The sequence below is a fragment of the Chiloscyllium punctatum genome, chromosome 27, assembly GCF_047496795.1.
Source record: "Chiloscyllium punctatum isolate Juve2018m chromosome 27, sChiPun1.3, whole genome shotgun sequence".
NCBI lineage: Eukaryota > Metazoa > Chordata > Chondrichthyes > Orectolobiformes > Hemiscylliidae > Chiloscyllium > Chiloscyllium punctatum.
The window spans coordinates 16,532,008-16,551,999 of record NC_092765.1 but is presented as its reverse complement, the minus strand read 5'-3'; the positions used below and the strand labels follow the sequence as shown (position 1 = coordinate 16,551,999).

Below are 19,992 nucleotides of genomic sequence, written 5' to 3'. Positions count from 1 at the left end.
ATCCTGTCAGAAGAACAGAACATATGCAGGGATGGTAATGGCAGTGGCTGAGGGAATTTACACAGACCAGTACTTTTATACCCTCAGAGTGGGGAAATTAGAATGCACACATACATCCTTCCCAAGTATCTAGTCCATACTACTATGTGTGCTTATTATCTAGCAAAAACAAATATAAATCATACACCACAGCCATTCAAACCTCTTAGAAAGTGCTGTTTTATAATAATCAGATGAGGCTCAGAACTGTGATTAGACAGAGACACTGAAGGCAAAGGCAACTTCGCAGCTGGATTCAATGGTGCTCCATTTCCCTAAACTGATTCTTTGTCTGTGTGAACAGGAAAAAAAAACTTCACCTAAAAAATAATCATATCCAGGGCTTGTATATAACTAGGAGAAGGGGTCTGCAGAAATACTTTGCCCTTACACTTCCCATGGGACTTGTTTCAAACGATTTCCATGTTCAAAGTCTTAAGTACCGCATATTATTGAAGAGCTAATCCATATGCTTCCTTGGCACCCTCTTCTCTCAATAGTTTCGGCTGTTAGTAACAGTTCAATAACCACCTTTTTTTTCACTTGTCTGTTCCAAATTTCGGAATCCAAGCGATGTCTCAGATCATTCAACTATGGAAAGGACAGGCTGAGCTAACCTCAATCTTGTGATACATGCACAGCAATCTGTGGTCAATGGATAGTGACTCAGACAAGAAGCAATGCAATGGAATGCTGGTTAGTGTCACAGAGTGCTGCTTGTGGCAGTCAGGCTGCTGCCCCAGGCAGAATAGAGTCTCAAAGTGCCAGCAGTGGGTCGCAGTCAGAAACATACATTTGGAGGTTAAAGTTCCTTCACAGAGGGTCAGAATGCTACCATGTTTTATCTTTAGCACCACATCAGCAGAGAAGACCGCAATCACTAAATGATACACATTTGACCCAGAGATTTCACAACACAAATATAAAATCAATCCTAATATTAGTGGACATCAATTTTCATAAAATTATGCAAGATATAACATTGAAACATGAGCAGACTGTAATGCCACCCGAGGCTGCCAACACATCACTTTCCCTTCCTGGCATTTACGTCCTGAGACAGCAGAACTTAACAGGCAGCTCATGTCAGAATGAGAAACCTAGCATACCGGAACTGGGAAAACAAAGAGACTCTGAATTCAGCATTCACTTGCTGAATTTAACAGGCAGTGGAACAGTCTCAATTAGTGATATCCAATTACACAAAATACCCTCAACAGAGTTATCACTTGTTCATGTGATAGATTCTCACCCTGCTGTCTGAACTTTACAGCCCTTGTCCCCTAAACATGTAGAAATGGTGAAGAACCCTGCACCAGGTCAGTGAGGAATTTTCTCCGCTTGTTCTCTAGCCTTTGCAGGAAGTTGGAGACTCTCTCCTCTCGTTCTCTGCTGTACTTTAAGATCAGTTCCTGTTTGCACTCTGTGCCTTCTGTTTCCCCCAGTGTGCTCATCTGCTCCAGCACACAGGCAAGATCGGCCTCCACCTGTTGACGCTGACATGCTGCCTCGTGCAACAATTTCGCTTTCTGTAAAATAAAAAGCTAACTTTTAAGTTTACATGCAAAGGACAGAACACAGGTCATATAATATTTAATATTTCTTCATATTTGTTGGTTTAATCTGCTCCTAAGCTCATATAATGATCTAGTGTGCAATTACTATAAAAATGACAGCCTGTCGCCAGATGAAGGGCTCATGTCCGAAACGTTAATTCTCCTGCTCCTCGGATGCTGCCTGACCTGCTGAGCTTTTCCAGCACCACAGTCTTCGACCCTCATCCCAACAGCCTGCCCAGCATCCCACCCCAGCCCAGGCTATTCCAATGAGCCATTATCCCTCTGCACAGACTCTGGAATGGGAAAATAGATCTAGAATGCTACTCCTTCCTCTCCAAACCTGACATAAACCTAGTACCAAGTTGCCACATTCCTGACACACCTGCTGCAAGTTTCCACAGACTCACCTGAAGGGCAGCATGATTGACTTGATACTGCAAGACGGCTTGACAGAGATTCCAGAAAGAGTACTCGGGCCACAGTACAGGCTGGAACACCAAGCATGAATGAGAGGTCTGCAAAGGTCAACAATTATCATTTATCAAAGAAACCGAGACAATGACCAAGGTAGTGAAAAACAATATGAACAGAAAGCATATGAAATAATACAAGACAACAGGATTAGATACTTCAGAGGTTGCAATAGCATGAGTTTGATTTCTACAGTCTACACTTCTGTTTGCATTTTTACTGAATAAGGTGCAGGAGTTATCCTGGTGCCCCAGTGGGAACATCCCTTAAAATGACCAAAGTTTCAGAAACGAATAACAAAGGACAATTTATCATTCCTCTTTGTGGATTCTTGCTTTGTGAAAATGGCAGATATGTTTGCAGAAATAACACTGAAAATAAATCAATGATTTAAGGTCTTTACTGTGTATGAGGTCCATCTGGTGCTGAATAAAAATTCGACTTTCTACTCAGTTTAATTTCGGACTACATAGCACATTTCAACCCAGAGAGAAAGACAAATCAACATATCTAGGACACATACACTGGTGACGGTTTAACGTTAAATGTTCATGTGTTTTGCCTTTTGGACGTTAATGTCTAACTGTATATTTACACATTTGCAGTAGAGGAAAAATATATATCACATGGAACATCACAGGGTAGTAAGCATCATGGACTGGGATACAGAAACATTAATATAAGCAAAGTATCAAATTAAGATGTGACACATTTGCAAAGCCAATTAGTTTCCAAGCAGCGTTTTGGAAAAAATCGTGAGAACATTGAAGATGCCCCAACGGTAATCTCCCAAAGTTCTCACAATTCAGGAACCATGTAAGATTGGAAAATTACACTGGTTCTCATCAATGTAAGAAGTAAACATGGGAAAGCTAGGAAATGATAAACCACTTAACCTGATATCCATTGCTGGGAAATTACTGCCTTATATAAATATTGATGGAATTACTAAGCACCTTGAAAGTTTTCAGTTGATCAGAGGGAGCTAGCATGGATTTGTGAAAGGTAGCTCACGCTTGATGAACATGATTGAATTTTTTTTTGAAGAGGTGATTAAAATTGTGAACAGAAACTGCCAGCGAATGTTAATTATATTGACACCCAGAAAGCATTTGATAAAGTCCCTCGTGAGATACTGTCAGCCAAAGTTGAAGGTCACGGAACTGAAGAAAAATATTTACGTAAGAAATTTACTGAATGGCAGGAGACACAGAGTAGGTATGACAGGCAGACACTGTAACTGGTATAATGTGACATAGACAAAACACAGCAATTGAATATGCTGGTGGAGTCAACAGTTAGAATGGAACATGGTGTGGGAGCAGATCTTACCAGGGATTGGAGGACAATAGTGAGGGAAATACATCAGATTATTAATTTTAATGTATTCATTCTTAAACATGTGTTGGAGAGCCACAAATCCAATTGTGCTGGTGACAAAGGTAGGCATCGCCATAAGCGATACAGAATGACAACGTAAAAATGCTATGGAAATATTAACAGATTAAGTGAACGGGCAAAACTATGGCAAACTGAGTTTAATGTAGGCAAGTGTGAAGTCACTCACTTTGGGCCTGAAAAGGTTCAGTTACAATACTTCCGAAATGGTGAAAAGCTAGAAAAGACAGAAGGTTGAAAGAGAGATAGGTTTCCATCTACAAAGATCATTAAAATGTCATGATATGTATAGAGAATAATAAAAAGGGCATATGATGTGTTGGCCTTTATAGTTAGAAGACTGGAATACATAGGCTAAAAGTCATGCTACAATATATAAAGTCCAAAATACTTCACACCTGTGTTCTGTTTTGGGCATTACATCTTATCAAAAATATAACTGACTTGGTAGAGATGCAGCATAAATTCAGAATATTGATTTTTGGACTTTAGAAGCTATAGTAAATGGAGCAATTACCCTAACTGGATTTGTATTCTTGGAAGTTGAATAATAGAGGGATGATGTGATCATAGTTTTCCATGCATTGATTGGAGTATAGAGCAGCTAGAAAATATTTCTAAGGATAATTTGGAACCTGCAGATGCAGTAGTCAATTGTTAATTTTAAACCTGAAATTGTTATAATTTTATTAACCAAAGCTGTTAAGGTATACTCGGCAAAAGTAGGCATTTGGAGTTAGATCATACATCAGTTGTGATCTCAAAGAATGACAGAACTGGCTTGAGGTTGTTAAGTGGTCTCCTGCTGTTATAATGATTTTGTTCAGTGCTATTAAAAAGCTTTCCTCCAGCTAAACCAGTCTCACTCGTCCACATGCAAAGCAGCCCTCATCCTAAATATTGGTTAAAACAAAAAACAAAATGATTTTATAAAATTATTTCAACAAACTAAACATGGGACTGGTATGTACTGAGTGTAGCTGTTCACATTTTGTCTAAATCAGTTCATGCACTGGGGTCAGTATTTAACATCTCCTCCTCCTACAAAGTTTCAGACTGCACTGAAACACTTCCTCACGGCTGGACATTCAGTTCCAGGACATGGAGTTCTCATGCGGAGATCAAGCAAACTTGCCCAATAATGTTTATGTTGCCACAGTTCATAATAACACATTATTCTTGAACACCAGCCTCACTGTCATGTGGATATAAATTTTACACCATTAGATAGAGGGTTGATATACCCAATTGCTAAACCTAAAATATACTAATTATAATTAATTATATTAATAAATTTGTGAAATGGTACAATTGACGGAGTGCATTTTATGGACAACACTTAAAGTAAAAGCTCAATGTCAAATCCTCACCTGCCAGAGCAAGAAGTCACTGAGCCGCACCTCTCCAGATGTGCGGATCAGTAGGTCTGGGTCTGGGGAGCTGCTAGAGTATAGGCACTTGCCCAGCAAAGACTCCGAAAGGTCACTGAAAGAGGAGAGCTCATTTTAATGCTGTGTAATGGAACAACTAGCCCTATGATACAATGTTTAAAGAACAAGACACTAACTAGTCCCCTCCCATGCGTGAGACTAATTAATCAGTTTTCTGAAAGCTTGAGGTTGATCAGACCCCCATCAGTACGTGCAAAGAGGCAATACTACCTGGGTTTCAGTAACCCTTCTTCAACTCCCAAAGCCATCTCACGAACTGCACTGGTGATCTCATGCCGAGAGGTATAGGCGAAGCAAACATTCAGAAAACACCTGCAATGAAGTGGAGCGGTTAAATGGAACAACATTGAGAATCAGGTGCAAATGATGAGGAAAGAGGGTGCCCCATTTAGTCAGACCAAGTGTTAGAGACATTCATCCACTCCTGACAACCGGACGCACAAACACAGAGACAGGCATACAGGCAGACACACAGTGCAGTAGAATGTCTTACTTGTTGTAACTCTGTGTTGCCAGCACTGCCTGGGCAATCAACTCTTGGATATCGACAGGTAGCAGAGTCAAGTTTCCCAAGACTCTGATACAAACACCATGTTTCTTTAAATTTTCCCTGGGAAATTCAAAATAAAAGTGTTTACTTAAAAAAGAATACCACCACTGTTTTGGGCAACTTTATACTCAATGTATAAAATAGAAATCACAATGCAATCATTTTAATCCAGATGATGCCACCACTGTGTCCAAGACTATGGCAGCTCAGTTGGTAGCACTGATTAGAGTCAGAAGATTCGGGGTTCATGACCAACTCCAGAATTCAAGCATGAAAGTACAGAGGAAATGTACTGTGGGATATGTCAATTTTGGATGAGACATTAGAGACCTCAACTGCCCTCCCTGATGAACATAAAGCTCCATGGTATTATTTTGAATATAACTAGCGGAGTTATCCAACTGTCCGACTAAAAGGTAGACCTTAATCCACATCAGATTACCTGGTCATTATCACTTTACTCAGAGCAACAGTTAATTATTTGTTGAATATCCAGTAAGTGATCAGGTTTATTCTATTTCTATGGTGCACCATTATACCAGAACTGGTGGTAAGGTTAATAAAATATATAAAAGCACAACTAAATAAAATTAAAACAATTAAATAGTTAATTAGAACACATTAAGGATGACAGGACAGATGATGTGCCACAGTTGCAACATTAGGTTTCTGGATGCGATATGCTGCGGGATGACATGGATTTGGACCTGAATCTTGATAGATATAGGCAGTTAGGAAGGAGAGGAGAGTAGGAAAAATTGGAGGGGTAGTCTGTTAGTTAATGATGATATTTGCACAAGAGATGCATGACTCAAGTTCAGAAAACCGAGATGTGTATAAGGTTTGGTAGAAATGATACAAAAGGCAAGAAGTCTTTTGGAAGTGGTGTATAGATTCCTAACTCTATCACATGGCACAGAGGAGCATTAGAAAAAGAATAAATGTGAACTATCAGAAAAATAGTGATTATTATGAGAGATTTTAATATACATACTGGCTGGAAAATCAACAAAAACAGCCCAGATGAGGAGTTTGTAGAATATTTTTAGGATCGTTTCTTGGAACATCTTGTTCTGGGGCTGACCAGATAGCAAGCTGTGCTAGATCAGCTGTACAGAAAAATTAATTAATAATCATAGTGATGGCACCCCTAGGTAGAAACAACTATAAAAGAACTAAATCTTACATTCAGTTTGAAAGAGGGAGGAGTTTGAGACTTTTTAAAATCCACATAAGGGAAACTACGAGAGTATGATTAAAACTTGCTAAAGTGAATTGGCAAATCAGGTTACAAAATAGGTCACCAGTGGCATGGTGACAGACTTTTAAGGGAATATTTAAGAATACACAGAATAGATAAATTCCAATGAGTAGAAACATTTCTAAGGGATGGACCCAACATCCATGGGTAATTAGAAAGACGGTATCAAACTGAAAGAAAATGCACATAATCATGTAAAGACAGGCAGCGGATCAGAAGATTGGACTGAATACAAAAACAGCAAAGAATTACCAAACAATTAATGAAAGGGGAAAAGGAGTACAGAAAACTAGCCAGAAATGTAAACACAGACAGTTAAGATTTTCTATAAATATTTAGAAAAGAATGTGAATGTTGATCCTACTGAAAATAAGACTGGAGAATTAATAATGGAAAATAACGAAATGATAAATGAATTAAACAGGTTATGTTGCTTGTTTTCACCATAGAGCATATCAACAACATCCCAAAAGCATGATAAATCAGGAAAACGGAGAGGAGAAACTTGAAAAATTACCACTACCAGAGGAGTGATACACAGTAAGTTGCTGGGGTTGACATGTGCCTGGGACATGACAAATTTCATATTAGGGCTGTAAACAAAGTGGCTAGTGCAATATGCATTGGTTTAATTTTCCAAAACACCCCGGATTCAGGGATGATCCCATGAGATTGGAAGATAGCAAATGTAACTCCTTTATTCAAAAATAGAGGGAGACAAAATGGGAAAGTGCAGACCCAGCTATCTTAACATCAGTCAAAGGGAAAATATTGGAAGCTATGATTAAAGGCTTTATAGAAGTGCACTTTGTTAGGTTCAAGGTAATTAAGCAAAGACTATAAGGGTTTGTGAAAGGGACATTACATTTGACCAATCTATTGGAGTTGTTTGAGGCAGTTAATACATGTTGTAAATAAAAAGGAACCAATGGATGTACTGTACCTATATTTCCAGAAGGTGCTATATCAATTGTTATTGTGGAAAATATATTGCTGATGGTGTAGGGGTAGATGAACAAGTTGATTAAAGTACTTACAGGAATAGATGGAAGGTATGGTTCCCAAATTTGCTCATGACAAAATCAATAGAATGTATTCATTTAAACATAAGGGGAACGGAACACAAAAGTAGCAAAGTTATACTTCAGTTATATAGGGCACTGGTGAGACCGTGTCTGGTGTATCATGCACAGTAACAGTCACCTTATTTCAAAGGAAGTATGTAAATGCATTGGAGATAGTTCAAAGAAGATTCACTAAACTAATATAAAAGATGGGTGGTTTGAATTATGAAAAAAAGGTTGGGCAGGCTTTTGTCTGCTGGAGTTTAGAAAAGGTGCCTTAACTCAAGCATATAAAATCCTGAAGGGTCTTGACATGATGCATGGAAAGGGTGTTTCCTCTTACATGAGAATACAGAATTAGAGGTCACTATTTAAACATCAGGGATCACACTTTTAAAACAGATGAGACAAAATTCTGAGGGTTGGGAGTCTTGGAATTCTCTTCCAGAAAAAATGATGGAAGCAGAGTCCTTGAATATTTTTAAGGCAGAGGTACACATTCTTGTTAAGTGGTTGCAAGGTTGTGAAGGATGGGTGGGAATGTGGATTTGAGATTACAATCTTATCAGCCATATTGCATTGGGCAACTTGCTTGAGGGGCTGAATGGCCTACTACTGCCCCTAAAATCTATGGCATTTGTCATTCTAAATTAAGATGAGAAATCGGTATCTGATATTTTGTGTATTGGGGACAATGCAGTCCATACTGCTTCACTTCAGTGCTATTTACAGTATTGTTACGACATACAGTCAGTTTTGACATAATGTGACAGTTCCATTCTCATGTGATGTCACATTATAAGAAAGTCACACAATAGCCATGCCATTTAAACTAATGGGGCTGGAATCGCATTATAGACAATACAGGTATAAAACAAATAATGGTCTAAATTCTTCAATCATGTTAGTGCCAATTTGCTTTGAAGAAATACACATTATTGCAGAATCAACTGTTCATGGATACCAACAGGATTCAGGAATGAAATGGGAAGTCCATTGGGTAGTGATTGGGAATGAAAATTCTCTTTTTTCCTTCTCAGAGTCCATGAAGAGAAGGAACCCTGGCTGATTTCCATCCTCTAACCTAGATACCAATTTAGTCTGTGAACTGGAGCCCTCCTGGCTGGGTTGGGTGAGTCCGTACCACATCAAAAATGGGTCAGGGTCATTGTTGTTGGATGCTATTGCCCCAACAACTTACACCTTTCCTCAGCCCTTATACCTCTGGTCAGGCAAGAGGGAGATTGTGTAGGTGGAGAGGGGTGCCTAGAGTCAGCCACAAGACATTGTCGGAAAGATGATGAAATAACCCAGATACTCCAGCTTTGATTGTGAAGTTAATAGTCATTGTGATGGAGTAACACAGCAGGGACCTGTTATTAGATTCGGTGTATGTATTTAACGTCAGTGCAATTTTTCAAAAGCCTACTGTTCCTCGAGGAGTCTCGTGAATTTCTGGCGTGCAAGTTCCATCAGTCCATCCACTTCCTCTTTGGAGCGCTTGAAATTCTCAATACTGAAGGCATAAACAGTCACCTCTCGGATATTCAGGTTCAAACACCAGCGAAGGGTCTGCAAAAAAAAAGCAAACCTTGTCACTTCAGCATTACAGCTCACAGAGAATCATCTCAATTGATAACCTTGATTCCCGGAACTCTTCATTCCCATGCATTGTGGTCTTTCTACCCTTCTTACTCCAGGTTTGGGTAGATCAGGGAAGAAATTGTGTGACTTGAGGGACGGTGTAGAAGGGAGGGATTTTTAGATTTGTGGGACACTTTTGCAGAAGGAAAAAGCAGTTTAGAATGGAACTAGTTTGATTGACAGAGTAAATAGTGTTGCGGGAGTGGATTAGCTAATGGGCCTAGTTTTGGAAGTACCAGAGAAGGCAAAAGAGATGGGGAATGGGAAAAAAAGAAATGAGGGAAGGATTGAGTGACAGTGAACAAAGAAATGATTGCCTTCCAAGAGAGAGATAAGGGCAGGATTAAATTTTATGTATGTAAATGCACAAAGAATCGTGAAAAAAAACCTGGGGACTGGGAGTAGAAATTGCTGTTGGGGGATATGATAGCAGCATTGACAGAAGCGTGATTCAAGCCAGAACAGGACTGCATACTTAACATCCTGGGTTATGAGGCTTTTATGAGGAAGGGTAAAAAAGGATGTGTAGCAGTCTTGATTAAAGATAGTCTCATTGCCCTTGAACAAGATGAAGTTCCTGAATTAGCATTTATATGATCGGATGTGAGAAACAGGAAGGGAGTTGTGACCTTGTTAGGTATTTATTATAGACCTCCAAATAGTGAGGAGGAAGTAGAAGAGAGGACTTGTAGGCAGATTATGAAAATTTACAGAAGTAAGGTTGTGATAGTTGGTGATTTCAATTATCTTAGGGTAGACTGGGAAAAAGGTAAAGTGTGGGGCAATGAAGAGGAAACATTCCTCTAAGGTGTGCAGGAGAACTTTCTGAAAGAGTACATTTTGGAAATGAGACAGGCAAAGGGCAGAATGTCAGATTGGGGGAGTATTTGGGAAATAACAATCATAAGATAATATAGTTCAATCTTAAATTGTAAAAGGATAAAAATCGGTCAATTATTAAGATTCCAGCCTGGAAAAGGGCAAATTTTAGGGCTTTAAAAGTTGAACTTAAGCAAGTTGACTGGAAGCATATTTCAGTAGATAAAACAGTGGATGAAAAATTAGAGGAATTTCAGAAGAAAGATGAATAGGGTGTAAGCACACGAAAAATAAATGAGGTTTTCCAAAGCTAGAGTATCTTGAATGACTAAGAATAGCGATGAGAAAATAAGGAAGTGGGGGAAGCATATGATGCATACCAGAATATTAATAGCAATAGAATTCAGGAAAGATATCTCAAATGCAGGAGAGAGGCTAAGGCCAGATTAAGGAAGGCTGAGGAAGCATAAGGAAAGGAGGGGCAGGCTGTGATAAAAGAAAAAGTAAAATGCAATTCAAACCTGTTAAAAGATTAGTGAAGGATAGAGTGGGGCACATAAGGAAAAGCAGGGTATGCTGTTCACTGAAGCAAAGGGTATAGCAGAGGTACTAAATGAGTACTTTGCTTCTGTCTTTTCCATTTTGAAAATGGTGACAATCGCCTAATTGAAAACATGCGTGTTGAGCACCTGAGCAGTATAGTAATAGATAAAGAAGCAAGGGCTGGCAGCACTCCAGGTAGAGAAGTTGCCAGGTCCTAATGGGATACATCTTAGATTGCTGAGAGGGGTAAAGGAGAAAATTGCAGGGGTGTTGATAGAAATTTTCTAGGCCTTTCTGAACACAAGATTAGTGCCTAGAGACTGAAAGATTGCAAATGAGGCACGATTGCTTAAGAAAGGGGCAAAGGATAACCCGAGAAACTACAAACCTGTCAATGTGATGTAAATAGTGGGAAAGAAAACTGACAGAGGTCCTATTACAGGATAAAGTCAATATGTATGTAGAGAAAACATAGTTAATACTTGACAGTCAACATGGCTTTGTCAAGGGCAGGTCACGTCTAACCTGGCAGTGGAAGGAGGATAATACTAGGTATATTATATAATTGCACTTTCAGAAAACATTTGATATGATACCTCATGGTAGGTTGGTTAGCAAATTAGAAATATTTTGAATGGATAGGTCCTTGGCAGCATAGATTAGAAGTTGTCCAAAAGATAGAAAACATAGGGTGTGTATGGATGGGCATTATTCAGACCGACGATGAGTTGAAAGTTGTGTTCTTCAAGGAGCGGTGTTGGGTTCCCAGCTTTTTCTGATTCACATTGTTACGAAGTTGAAGGTGTGTACTGTATCTTTAAGAGACAGTGAATGCTGTCTTGCACTGAGAGCTTACAAGCAGCTGTCATATGACTAACTAACAGTCTCAGTGTACTGGAAATTGAAAATATGTAACATCACGTTGGTTGGTAAAACAGCAATCAGTTTAAATTATGCCCCAGGATACTAAAACTCAATTGAGTTTGAATTTATTGTTTTTGCCAACATGGAACCAATGAGAAAATCCAGTGTTGGGGGTATTAAAAAGCAAGCGTTTTGGAAGTCAGACAAAATAACTACCATCGACAGAGTAACTGCCATCGAAACACGATGAAAGGTACCTTTTCATGCAAAACATCTTTGCAGTAAAAGAAAGATGACTACCCAGGGAGACTTTCAGCCAAAAGAAGACAGACACTGGAGACAACAGCCACTTTATGGTTTTGAAATTAAGTTGATGCAATTTTAATAAGTGTTTATTGGAAAAGTATATTGTTAGAGAGTTGGATGCAGGTAAAAAGCAGTTAAGAGAAAAGGGGGCTTAGAGTTGTGAATAGGTGTTGTTTAATGTTCACTCTTAGAGTTACAGAATAAACTGATTTTTTTTAAAGTACTAGAATTTGGGAGTTCTGTGTCACTCATATTTTAACAGATTACAAGACGAGGTGAGCTTTCCTGGGTGTTTGCTTAAATTAGCAGAGGCGTTCACTCCTGTGTCTTAACAATATAAATGATACTAAGCCAGTGAGAATAGTGAATTGTGAGCTTGAAGCTGAGCAACTTCAGAGAAACATTGACAAATTGGCCAAATTGGCAGATGAATTTCAATGCAGAGAAATGTGAGGTAATGCACTTGGGTAGAAGAAACACAGACAGACAACGCAGACTCTCAACGGTATAACTTTAAGGAGCAGAGAGACCTCAGGGGTTCAATTGCATAATTCTCTGAAGGTGGCCAGGCAAGTTGAAACAGTTGATAAGGTGGCTTATGGGATCCTTGGGTTGATTAATAGCAGTATAGAATATAAAAGCAAGGAAGTGATGCTATACCTCTACAAATTACTGGTCAGACCACATTTGAAGTACTGAATTCATTCTGGGCAGCTTATTTAAAGGAAAGATGTTAAAGCCTGGAGTGACTGCAAAGGAAATTTCAACAGGAATGAGAGATTAAAGAGACAAAGAAAGACTGGAGAAATTTAGCTTATTCTCCTTGGAGCTGAGAAAATCAAGAGGTGACCTCATCGAAGTTCAGCATGATGAACCATTTTGACAGGGTAAAGAAAGATATTCTGTTTCCAGTAATTGGTTTGTCAGTAATTAGGAGTCAGTTTCAAGACTGTCAGCAAGAGAAATTGTTAGGATTTGGAACACGCTGCATGGGAGAGTGGTGGAGGCAAATTCCATATGAGATTTCAAAAAACAACCGGATACATATTTGAAAGTGATGAATTCAAAGGGCTATAGAGGTAGAACTGGAGAACTGGATAGCTCTTTTGGGAGGTGCTACAGACATGATAAGGTCAAATGGTCTCCTTCTAACTATAAATTCTCTAACTCTATAGAGGTTGTCTTGGATTTCAACTCCTCACAACTTCCAGAGTCTTAAAGATCCAGGTAAATGGTATTCAAATACTAGCAGTTGTAAACTTAGGTTCATGTGTGAGCATTGAGTTCCTGTCACTTCATTTATTGAAGCCGAGCTTAATTTTTTCCTACAAATGATTTTCACAAGGTTTTAGTTGCCCTGCCTGTTGCAGGCGAACTCTCAAAAGGCAGAGGCGTTCAACGCTCCCAAATTTTGATTTCACACAAATTCCTTTAGATACATCACTGCCACTGGTCTGGAAAATAAAAAAAGATTATTTGATGTTTCAACGAAGAAAGGAAATTAACATTTAGAATGCAATGCTGATTTGGCTGAATACCTCTGCCAATTTCTCAAAGCCCTGAGAATGACCCTGCTCTCTCTCCACTCGACATTTCTGTGCATAGCGTCGATTCCCATCCATAATGAATGCCACATGCTCAGGCATTGGACCAACCTGCATAAAAGGATTACATGCTCTTAGAAATCCTTACTAAACAAAGACTAATTATTCAGACAGGAAATAAATCATTGGTTTCTGTCAACTAAACCAATCACTGAGCTCCAGAGTATTGAAACAACCAGCTAAGGTTTTTGTTTATATAAACTCTTCTGATTCTACTGACCCCAAGCTTAAGTAAAAGGACATGACCCACCATTCTATCAAAATATCATTTAGGCACGTGTTATTGACAGACAGGGCTCCCCTACTCCCATTGTGTAATTAATACTGCTGGAGTTCATCAGCTAAAAATGCAGCTTATCTACCAGCGTAGGTACACTGCCCACTGCATTCGTATTCCACTCTCCATAGTATTGAACTGCAGGATCAAATGAAATTGAAAGGCAACAGAGCAGCAAATCTAGTACAGCCTGGTGAAGAAGGATAAAAATGGAAAATATCACACACATCAGTGCACTATTGAGTGTGCAAATACAATATAAAGTCAACTGGGAATATCTATGTTTACACTGTGTATGCACTGCAGAATTTGATTAAGTTTATAACCTGTATAAAACAACTATATCTCCTCACGTCCTAAAAAAAATAGTATCCGGAGCCAAGAATGTAGACAAGCATTTGTTTCCTGTTAATGTGAAAGATGACATAAGGAGTATATTCTCTGTTACATACAAGGAGGCATGCGAAGCAAAACTGGAAGCAGAAATCCAGAGCAAATACACTATGTTTTAGGCAGTGTTTTTCAATAAGGGTTAGGCTGCTCAAAATCTAATCTAAGGCTCTGAATAAAATGAACACAACGTCTCATGGTCAGCTTGGTCAGTAACCATCAACTTGAGCAGAAAGGACTGAAGCAGTGTGTGAATGAGCTGCAACTTAAATTTTACTGACGAAAACTAAAATGTCCTTTTCAACAGGTTTTCCCACATAATAATTCATTTCTCTCACCAAATTTACCTACCCTTAAAAGATAAATAAATATATTTACCTTCAAAATGGATGCACAAAGCCTTTCTACAGGATTCAGCTCTGCCTCCTGGATCCAAGACATTGTCAAAAGTTGGAAGCTTCAGAGCAGACACAGATCTGATAGTATTCTATAAATTGGGAGAGAAATTAATAATAAAGCACCGGAGAATCACATGTTCCACTAGTTTTTATCAATGCCTCCTGAGTTCTTGCAGTCAGTAACAAGGTCAAAGCAAAACCCTGTTGCGTGAAAGAAACTCAGCAACTTTGTAGTTTTCCCTTTTGGGTTCTCCCTTCAATCAACTGTACAACAGAATGAAGTGAGTTAAGCACCAATACATTTATATTAGAAAGAATGCTAGGTATTCTGATGACCACATTTCATCAAGGCAGCTTTGGAGAGGACCAGTTTTAGCAGAATATTAGGGATATGGGACTTCATATATGCAGAGAGTTTGGAAAAACTGGGATAGTCTCCTTGGATCAGAGATAATTAAGGGGGCATTTAATAGAAGCATTCAAAATTATGAGATATTTTGGTGAGCACCTGGGGGTAACAGCTTTCTCTGGCAAGTGACTCTGCAACCAGAGATCAAAGATTGAAAAAAAACAGTTAAAGAATAAGAAGAGAGAGATAGCAGAAGATTTTCTTCTCCCCACAGACAGTTATGAAGATCTGGAATGCCACTATCCAAAAGGATATTGGAGGGAGATTTTATTATAACTTCCAAAAGGCAATGGGAATAACATTAGTAACACTTCATGAGCATTATTTTGCAAGATTATGAGGATAAGTTGGACAGCTCTTAAAATCAGGCAAAGCTATATTTCTTTCAATCTCCTTCAACTATGACTTGGAGACAGTAAGGACTGCAGATGCTGGAAGCCAGTAAACAGATGAGAAGTTGGAAAAGCACAGCAGGTCAGATAGCATCTGCAGAGCAGGAGCATTAATATTTCAGGCCGAAACCCTTCGTCAGGACCGGCGAGCGGACTCCTGAGGTAAATGGGGTGTCAGGGGCGCTGGGGAAAGATAGGTGGGATGGTGATAGGTGGATGCAGGTACGGGGTTATAGTGATTGGTCAGTGGGAAGGGTGGAGTGGATAGGTCAGTAAGATGATAGGACAGGTAAGGTCAGGTCAGGGAGGTGAGGAGGAGAGAGAGGGCTGGATGTGGGATAAATCTTAGGGTTGAGGGACTTTGAAGCTGGTGAAGTCAATATTGAGGCCATTGGGCTGTAAGCTCCCCAGGAGAAATATCAGGTGATGTGCCTCCATCTTCCATTTGGCCTCACTGTGCCAGAGGAGGGGCCAAGGATGGACATGTCACTGGGGGAATTAAAATGGATGGCAACCAGAAGGTCAGGTTGATTTGTGCGTGCAGAGTGCAGATGATCCATGAACCAGTCCCCAAGTCTGCATTTGGTCTCCTTGACATAGAGGAGACCACATCGGGAGCAGTGAATATAATAGATCAGGTTGGATAAGTGCAGGTAAATCTCTGCCAGATCTGGAAGGATTATTTCAGGCCTTGGACATGTAGGGGCAGGTGTTGCACCTCTTGCGGTTGCAGGGAAAGGTACAGTGTGTTGAAGACATTGACAGGAGTGTAGAGTTGATGAGGGAGTTATAGAATGAATGGTCCCTGTGGAAAGCAGACAGGGGTGGGGAAGGAAATATCTTTTTGATGATGGGATCTGGTTGTAGGTGCCAGAAATGTCAAAGGATGATATGTTGGATTTGGAGGTTGGTGGGGTGGTATGTGAGGATTGAGGGGTCTCTACCCCCATTACTGTTGGGGGAAGGGGTTTTGAGGGCAGAAGTACAGGAAACGGAGGAGACACGGTTGAGGGCATCCTAATTACCGAAGAAAAGAATCTATGGTCCCTAAAGTAGGAGGATATTTGGGTTTTGCTGGAGCAGAATGCCTCATTCTGGCAGCAGATGCAGTGGAGGCGGAGAAATGGAGAGCATGGGATAGCATTTTTGTAGGAGGGTGGGTGAGAGGAGATGTAGTCAAGGTAGCTGTGAGAGTTAGTGGGTTTGAAATGGCTGTCAGTAGTGAGTTGGTTTCCAGAAATGGAGACAGAGAGGTCCAGGAAAGAGATAAGAGATGTCAGAAATGGTCCAGGTGAATTGGTGGGTGAGTTGGAAATGTTGGCAAAGTTGACGAACTGCTCAAGCTCCTCACAGGAGCACGAGGCAGCACTGACGCAGTCATCAATATAGCAGAGGAAGGAGAGATGGTGCCAGTGTAGTTGTGGAAGAGGGACTGTTCCACAAATTCTACAAAGAGGCAGGCATGGCTCAGGCCCATGCGGGTGTCCACAGCCACCTCTTTGGATTGTAGGAAGTGGGAGGACTCAAAGGAAAAATTGTTGAGGGTGAGGACCAGTTCTGTCAAGCAACTGAGTGTGTCAGTGGAGGGGGAACTGGTTGAGTCTATGGAAGAGGAAGAAATGGGGGGCTTTTCGGCCCTGTGTGTGGGGGATACAGGTGTAATGAGCCTGTAATAGACTATAGTGAAGATGATGTTTTGGGGGCAGGGAATTGAAAGTTTTGGAAGAGGGCATGGGTTGTGTCACAAATGTAGGTAGTGAGTTCCTGGACCAAAGGGGAAAGAACAGAGTCGAGGTAGAGGAAGATGAGCTTGGTAGAGCAGGAGCAGACAGAAACAATGGGTCAACCAGAGCAGTTGGGTTTATGGATTTTGGTAGGAGATAGAAACAGGCAATGCGGGGTCGGGGGACTACCAGGTTGGAGGCTGTGGGCAGGAGATTTCCCAAAGTGATGAAATCGATGGTGATGGTTTGGGAGATGATAGCCTGGTGATCAGAGGTGGGGTCATAATTGAGGGGACGGTAGGAGGACATATCAGAGAGTTGGCATCTGACCTCAGTGATGTAGAGGTCAGTTCGCCATACCACGAAGCAGGTGATTCAGCCCATCTTCACACAGATCTCCTTCCACCCATCTTTATTTTGCTGTTACCTTCTATTCCTTTCCTCCCTCGCATGATTATCTATCTTCCTTTTGGATGCAACCATGCTATGCATCTTAATAACTCCTTGGCAGCAAGTTTTCCTTTCTAACCACGTCTTGGGTAAATAGGTTTCTCCTCAGCTTCTCACTGGATTTATTAATTACTGTCTTACATGTACGGCTTCCAGTTTTAATTAAACAGTGATCCCTCTCCTGATCTTGAACACCTTCAGCACGTCCCGCGCTCTCTACGATTGCTTTCTATTTCCTTTTGTCCTTTGACCCTCATCTGAACCCGCCCATTGGCTGCGCGGGACCAATCGGACGCAGGCCATCATCTAATTGGCAGCGGGCCCAACCAATGGGGAATGGCAACGTCGCCGGCTCAGGGTCAAAGGGTACATTCCGCGTTCAGTGGAGTCCGTCGCCCAGTTTATTCCTCGGTCTCCCATCCCCTTTCCTGTAAATCAGTCACGGTCTAAACCCCGCTCCTCTGATCTCCCGGGATCGGTTTCTTATTCACCGAGAGATACCGGCCGCCTGATGGACAGCGTCTCCGCTACCGCTTCACCACCTCCTTAGCTGGTATCAGTGCGAGGGTACCATTTAATGTTTTAAGTTAACAAGAAATCACGAATTGTAAACGCCGATGATCAGAACACAGGAATCATGTTGACCATCGGTGCTGGCTTGCTTAATGTTGAAAATGTTACCATTTAGCCGTGGACCTATTTTCTACCGGAGCACGTTTCAAAAAGCAGGACATGTCACCGCCAGGGAATTAAAGGCAACGTCAATGTTTAAAGGGGAGGGTGTGTTTTTTCAAAATCCATCGGCCAACAGTTATAGCGTGGTATAACACGGGAAGACTTTGTCCTGCCTATTGTACTGATGCTATTCTAATTATGCCATTTATTGGTCTCTATATCTCTAGTTCACGTAATGAAACTCGACCATGCAGCCTATTATAATCATTTTTGCTGGTACGTGGTGATATGTCATCACAGATTGCTTAACACACTCATCTTGACATCCCACGGAGTAGGTAGATGCCAGTGTACAGGAACATGGAACATAACACAGTACATGCCCTTTGGCCCTCGATGTTGTGCTAGCCTTTCATTCTACTCTAAGATCAGACTCACCGACATACCCTTCATTGTACTATCTTCCATGTGCCTACCCAAGAATCACTCAAATGTCCCTAATGTATCTAACTCTACAACAACTGCACTACAGTTGCACTACTCTACTACAATCGTGCATTCCACACACCCACTACTCTGTGTAAAGAATCTATTTCTGACATCTGCCCCAAACCTTCTGCCATTACCTTTAAGTTACAGACCCTTGTGATACACATTTCCACCATGCGAAAAAGTCTCTGGCAATCCATTCTTTCTATGCCTCTCAATATCTTGGAAACCTCTATCAAGTCACCTCTTATCCTTCTTCACTCTAATGAGAAAATCCCTAGCTCCCTCAACCTTTCTTCATAAGACATGCCCTCCAATCCAGGCAGCATCCTAGTAAATCTCTGCACTCTCTAAAACTTACACATCTTCCCTATGATGAGGCGACCTGAAATGAACACAATATTCCAAATGTGGTCTAACCAGGGCTCTATAGAGTTGCAGCATAAAAAGGTCATAATAACATTTTCTGGTGTGCAGTTCAAAACTGAGGCCAAATAATAAATTATCACAATTTGTCCTCCTCAGTCCCCTCTCATATGATTTTTGCACCTGATGCCAATATTATTTTCTTCAGTTATTTCCCAGAAGCAAAATTCAGTTTGAAAAAAGCCTGATTAACACTTGGAAATAAATGTATTGGTCATACTGGAACTCCATCTTGAAGTATACGGGATGATTGGACCAGTAACCCTGATGATCCTCTGCTCTTTGAAAACATCTGCATGTAGTCATGTGGTCATAGAGATGTACAGACCTTTCAGTCTAACTCATCTATGCTGACCAGATATCCTAAATTAATCCAGTCCCATTTTCCAGCACTTGGCCCATATCCCTCTAAACCCTTCCTATTCATATACCCTTCCAGATGTCTTTTAAATGTTGTAATTGTCCCAGCCTCTACTACGTCCTCTGGCAGCTCATTCCATACACCCTCTGCATGAAGAAGTTGCTCCTTATATGCCTTTTAAATCTTTCCTGATGACCAAAAATATAGACATAGAAATATTTTCTCTACGAGAGCAGATCAGGAGTTGCAGATTCTGTGATTCATAAGTTCATAAGATATAGGAGCAGATTTAGGCCATTCAGCCCATTGAGTTTGCTCTGCCATTTGATCGTAACTGATATGCTCCTCACACCCATTTTCCTGCCTTCTCTCCATATCCCTTCAACCCAATACCAATTAGAACTCTGTCTAATTGCTCAAAATTGCTC

General features: G+C 40.5%; 1 protein-coding gene across 7 annotated transcripts; it reads right to left on the bottom strand.

The window, feature by feature from the left end:
* Positions 1–203: 203 nt before the first annotated feature.
* Positions 204–18,313, bottom strand: dhdds (dehydrodolichyl diphosphate synthase). 7 transcript variants are annotated; one of them, XM_072548189.1, is made up of 9 exons: positions 18,295–18,313; positions 14,619–14,727; positions 13,508–13,624; positions 9,223–9,365; positions 5,412–5,528; positions 5,129–5,230; positions 4,838–4,952; positions 2,006–2,113; positions 204–1,568 (listed from the first exon to the last, which is right to left on the bottom strand). In XM_072548189.1, exons 2-9 carry the CDS (start codon positions 14,679–14,681, stop codon positions 1,323–1,325), a joined length of 1,011 nt encoding a protein of 336 aa, XP_072404290.1. In that variant the 5' UTR covers positions 14,682–14,727; positions 18,295–18,313; the 3' UTR covers positions 204–1,322. The 7 variants fall into 7 exon arrangements, with proteins under 7 accessions (XP_072404290.1, XP_072404288.1, XP_072404287.1 ...); XM_072548187.1 differs by lacking the exon at positions 18,295–18,313 and adding an exon at positions 18,105–18,187; XM_072548186.1 differs by lacking the exon at positions 18,295–18,313 and adding an exon at positions 17,591–18,075.
* Between the last annotated feature and the right edge of the window lie 1,679 nt (positions 18,314–19,992).